Below are 5,530 nucleotides of genomic sequence, written 5' to 3'. Positions count from 1 at the left end.
TAACCTCCGCATGAGCCAATAAGCCTCTGACTCATGTGGGATGGGGTTTCCTTCGGGCTCAACCCATTTGAAAAAAAAAAAGATGATATACAAATAACTCACGGTTTCTAAAACACATCAGGAATATTATATGTTTCTACCATGTATATACTTCAAAGTATAATATTTTCATTTTATTTAATCCTTTTTTCCAATTTTCAAAACACAAAAACTCTTATTAAGAGATAGTGAGACTGTCTCAAGCATCAATTTTTTTAAAACAAATTTTTAATTAATACAACACAACCCATAAAAAAATTATTTAGGTATTGTTGTAATTAGTTGAATATTCCACCACGATTAATGTTGAAAATGATTAACTCCAAGCATAAGCTCCGTGTTTCCTCATTTTGCACTCTCGGTTCTGTTTCAGTTCATTTGGAATGCGATAATAGGTATTTGTGATTAATTGCTATTGATTTATACCGTGTATATGAACATTCATTTGAGTTTCAAAGCAATCGTGGTCCTGTTCTAAGAAAATTGTGATTAAATTCACTATGTACTTGTGACTTTGTCTTGAAAAATTAAATCATAATTTTGTGTCTACTGAACCGGAATTTGGAAAAACAAGTTCAAGTCTTCTTCTTGATAAACTGGTCTCAAGATGTCTAGCACTTGGAATAAACATTCTAGTGTACAAATAATTCTCGTATTTGTGCTGATCAGTTTGGATTAAGGACTGTGCTTGTAGGTAGTAAAAGGCACATTTACTAAGGAACCTGGATCTGGTGCATTGGCGATTATTGATGGAAAAATGTAGATGTCGGTACACTAAAGTGGGTTAAAAGGTAACTAAGTCATCTCTTGAATATTCCTCAACCTACTATCTGTACACTAATTTTAGTTGATCTTGCCAGTTTCTTTGATGTTAGATAGTAGAATTGCTAAGCAAGAGTCAAATTACCCGGTAACTTCATGAAATTTATTTTACCTTGTGTTGATAGCAGAGCTTTGGGTCAAATTTTACATTCATTTGTGCTGAATAAGTTGATCAACATGTCGTGGGTTTCTCCATTTTATTCTGGGAAGTGTGTTAGATTTGAAGTGTTCTTTTGATTTATTCTATAATTTGATCAACATGTCGTGAGCTTTAGTTTACTTTGATTTGTGAAACAATACTCAAAAAATTTGTATCTTAGATTTTTTTAATTGTTATTGTTTTCTTTCCATTTTCATAAATTTTTTTAATGAATTTGTCTTACCTAGCTTGGCCTTTCTTGTAAGTGACTATAAAAGTTGAACATATATTTATGTACTTTTAAAATTTTAAGGGCGATATTCTTTCCATGTCAATTAACTTAAAATATCATGTGTTTATGTAGGCTGAACAACGAGCACGTGAAGAAAGTGAAAAGTTGAGGCAGCAAGAGAGTGAGCAGATTGCAGAAAAGCGGAGAAGAGACCTAGTTCGATGTTAATTTTGATATATTATGTATATATACTGAAACTTTATGTTATTCTTTCTTCTTAATGCAAAATAGTAGCACTTCTGAATTATTTTCTCTATTGTCTGTGTTATTTTAAACTCTAAGGGCGCGTATTACTGTGAAGGCAGAGGAAAAGAAATTGGAATTGTTGTTTCTTCAATGGAGTGAGCATCACAAAAAACTTGGTAATTTCTCACAAGGTACCCTCATTTTCTTTGGTAAGAGCTTGAATATCTTCTAACATGACCAACCTGCTGATTCTGCTATTTTATACATGCTGCAGGTTATCATTAACTTGAATATCTTCTAACATCTTCTAACATGACCAACCTGCTGATTCTACTATTTTCTACATGCTGCAAGTTATTATTAACTTGAATATCTTTTAACATGACAAAACTGTTGATTCTTCTATTTTCTACATGTTGTAGGTTATTATTAATTTTGGTCCAAAAGTTTCCATATTCACAATTTCATGTTGTGGGTGTATATGTTATATTTTGGGTGTATAATAACTTCCAGTTCCAAACTAAGTTGTGGCATGCAGGACTCATCAATAGTACCAACTGTTTTAATTTTCAGATTTTGAGATTAGAGACTATTTAATTTGTTGTAGCTCCATATGAGGCAGATGCACAATTGGCGTACATGTCTGGTCTTGAAGTTGAAGATGGTGGGGTTTTAGCAGTCATTTTAGAGGACAGTGACTTACTAGCATATGGTTGTCCAGCTGTAAGAAATCGTGCCCTGTCAAAATCAGATGTTACTCAGTTTTTGCTAGATTTCAGCATAAACTTTTCTCGCGCCAATTCTTGCAGATAGTCTTTAAGACGGTTCGATATGGTAATGGTAAAGAGATAGCCCTCGACAATGTCTTTAATAGTGTTGGTTGCGTACCATCCTTCAATGGAGTGAGCATCACAAAAAAGAAGAGGTGAGTTTTTTTTCTGTTGCTTCTGCTACTAGATTGCTTGAAGCACTTGTCGGATGAGTTAGATTTCTTCTAGCTTCATTTAAGTCTCTTGAATTAGGATCCATAAAATATCCGAAGTTCAATTCTTTCACGATTACTTGGATGATGAAAGTAGGGAAACACACTAGAATGTTTCTTAAAGATGAGGAGTTTTATTTCTGTTTTCTTAATCCGTTGTGGCAATGTTTTGTTGAAGACACTAAAGCCAACATAGTTTAGTTTTTGGGATGAGTTAGGTTCAAGTCTCATTTCTTAACAACATATTGGTATTTTGTAAATTTTGTGTAATAATTTATCTACTTTCTTAGCTTGTATCTTTAGTTTTTATGGATTTTGATGATGTGGAAATCAAGGGGACTATCCAAGGCCACTACCTATATATAAACATGTATCATCTTATGTATCAAGCCTGCAGTCTTATAGATGTTTTTACATTCAAGTGACTTCACCAAGAAAACTATAGATGTTTACTTGTTTCCTGAAGATGATTGCATTCTTATTGACATTGAGCTATCTTTTTTTACATTTCTGTTTGCAGGATCCATCAAGAACTAATATTACAGCCAAGATCAATCTGATGAAGTTAGAAGTTAATGGAGTGAATTCGTCTACTTTTATGTAGGTGCCTAAATGTGTCATGCACGTTGGGATAATACTTTGTTTTGTCTCTGTGGATAAACTTTTAGTTTTGTAGAAATACTTGTGGATACATGCATATTTTCGGTTATTTGGTGGATATACTTGTAGATTTATGGATGTTCGTTATTTTGGGATGGATAATTTATGAACCTTATTAGTCTATTTTAAGTTCCAAAAATATATTTATATTGTGGCATTATTGTATCTAAATTTAATGTAGTGGAACATATGTTTTTACTTCAATAAAATTAAATGGTGAAGTTAAATAAATAACCATAAATCTGTAACAACGAAGTCGTTTGAATTAATTACTTCACCACAATACATAACATGTGAAGTTAAATAGAACTTTTACTTCATCAGTCAACGTAAATGTTGCAGTCATATATCTTCTATTACTTCGGCAATTTCACTAATCGACGAAGCAAACAAATGTCTTCTACTTCGCCAATTATTGAAATTGCCGAAGTACAATACATTCTTTTTCTTCGTCGATTAGTGAAGTTGGCGAAGTAAAAGACTTCTACTTCGTCAATTAGTATCATTGTCGAAGTATAAACATATCATTTACTTCGTCAATTTCATTAATTGACGAAGTACAAGCATATCTTTTACTTCGGGAAATTATGAAATTAACGAAGTAAACGACTTTATTTTACTTCATTAGTTAATAAAATTTCCGAAGTAAAATATATGCTTTTACTTCGGCATCGACCCAATCCCGAACCGATTTTGGCTCCATGAACCGACCAAAGACTTCGGTAATTTCAGGGCTACGACTTCGGTTATAACGCGAAGTAAAACAGTATCTATTACTTCACGTGACACTACTTTGTTATTTATCTACCTACGACTTCAGTTTATAACCGAAGTAAATGAAGGAAATTCTACTAGTGATTTTGAAGATATCTCCATTTAAAGGCACAGTCAGATTTGACAAGAGGAGAAAGTTATCTCCATGTTTTATCGATCCTTATGAGATTATTGAGAAGATAGGTGATCTTGCTTATCGACTCGCTCTTCCTCCATATTTGTCTGGTATTCATGATGTATTTCATGTTTCTATGCTTCGAAAGTATCAGCCTGATCCATCTCATATTCTTCAACTGATGAAGCTGAACTTGACAAGACTCTTAGCTATTTTGAGCAACCAATACAGATTCTTGATCGTAAAGAAAAATAGCTCAGAAACAAGATTATTCAGTTGGTCAAAGTTCAGTGAAGTCGCCATGGAGTTGAAGAAGCTACTTGGGAGACTGATTCAGACATGAGACAGATATTTCCTGAATTATTTCATTAATGTGAGTCCTTATTATGTTCCTGTTATTTCATTATCTTATGTGTACAGATTGCATGCGATTTCGAGGACGAAATCATGTCACAGAGGGGGAGAAATGTAAGGCCCGAAATTATTTAATTTTAATTCGAGAATATTTAATTTGAGAATATTTAGAGTTTATAATTAAATTCTAAAAATTTTAAATTATTTAGGATTGAAATTGAATTAAATCGCTTGTTCGGTGACTGATTTGCAATTAAGCCAGAATTTAGGGGCTAAAACACAAAAATGGGATTTAATGACTTACACGTGGCACTTAGTGGATATCAACGTGTATAGGTATTATTTCATTCATATCTTCAGCAGCAAGAACCGAGCAAGAGCTCAAATTCAGATTTTCCAAGCTTGTTCTTCATTTTCAAACTTTGATTTTGCAAGATTCGGTTATCCGATTTCAAATTCGAGCTTAGTTCTGTGGTCCTTGAAAGAAGAGATACATTTTAATTAAGTGTTTTTCAAATTCAGGATGGTTTGAAATTATTAATGTTGGGAGAAATCAGAATTGATCTTGTATTGGGTTACTTGAAGTTCTATGTATTGTTATATTGAAATCGGATCAAAGATCAGATATCGTTTGAATTTGATATGATTTTTATAGTTTATATTCGAAATTTATGTCTACTGATCTTGATGATGTTGAACGTATATCAGCTGATATGTAGGGGATATGTGTTGAATATGATTGTTAGATTGATAGAGATATAGTTTTGGTTACCGATTTTGATACCGTTACGCCGTCGGTTAAAAAATGATCACGTTAGACTAGATTGATTGAGCTGTGTATCATATGAATTGAAGCTGATATTATTTGTGGTTGTAATCACTATATTTCAGATTTGATAAGAATTTATCGACTCGATAAGTCCGCCTTCGAACCGGAATAGATTTGATCAAGGTTTGAAGTTACTTTGTCTTGAATGAATTTTCATGATTTGAGCAGAATTTTGATGGATGGTTTTTGATAGATTTGATCAAGATTTGGAGCACAAAGAACCAAGAAACTAAAGGAATAATATGACATCGATCGTCAAAGGGAAATGATACTCCAGATGAGGATTCTTGAGTTTCCCTACAAAACACATACTTGTTTACTATATGTGCTTGAATTAG

The 5,530-nt window shown here is 32.8% G+C and overlaps 1 protein-coding gene across 6 annotated transcripts; it reads left to right on the top strand.

Moving 5' to 3' along the window:
• Positions 1 to 344: 344 nt before the first annotated feature.
• Positions 345 to 3,267, top strand: LOC140866764 (uncharacterized). 6 transcript variants are annotated; one of them, XM_073271810.1, is made up of 7 exons: positions 345 to 434; positions 720 to 830; positions 1,365 to 1,474; positions 1,575 to 1,654; positions 2,101 to 2,201; positions 2,288 to 2,403; positions 2,981 to 3,267. In XM_073271810.1, coding segments are annotated over exons 3-7 (339 nt in total). In that variant the 5' UTR covers positions 345 to 434; positions 720 to 830; positions 1,365 to 1,472; the 3' UTR covers positions 3,021 to 3,267. The 6 variants fall into 6 exon arrangements, with proteins under 6 accessions (XP_073127911.1, XP_073127910.1, XP_073127908.1 ...); XM_073271809.1 differs by having other exon boundaries at positions 2,086 to 2,201; XM_073271807.1 differs by having other exon boundaries at positions 1,575 to 1,669.
• Positions 3,268 to 5,530: the final 2,263 nt, after the last annotated feature.

The sequence above is a fragment of the Henckelia pumila genome, chromosome 4 (genome assembly GCF_033568475.1).
Source record: "Henckelia pumila isolate YLH828 chromosome 4, ASM3356847v2, whole genome shotgun sequence".
NCBI lineage: Eukaryota > Viridiplantae > Streptophyta > Magnoliopsida > Lamiales > Gesneriaceae > Henckelia > Henckelia pumila.
This window is presented reverse-complemented; position numbering and strand designations above follow the sequence as displayed.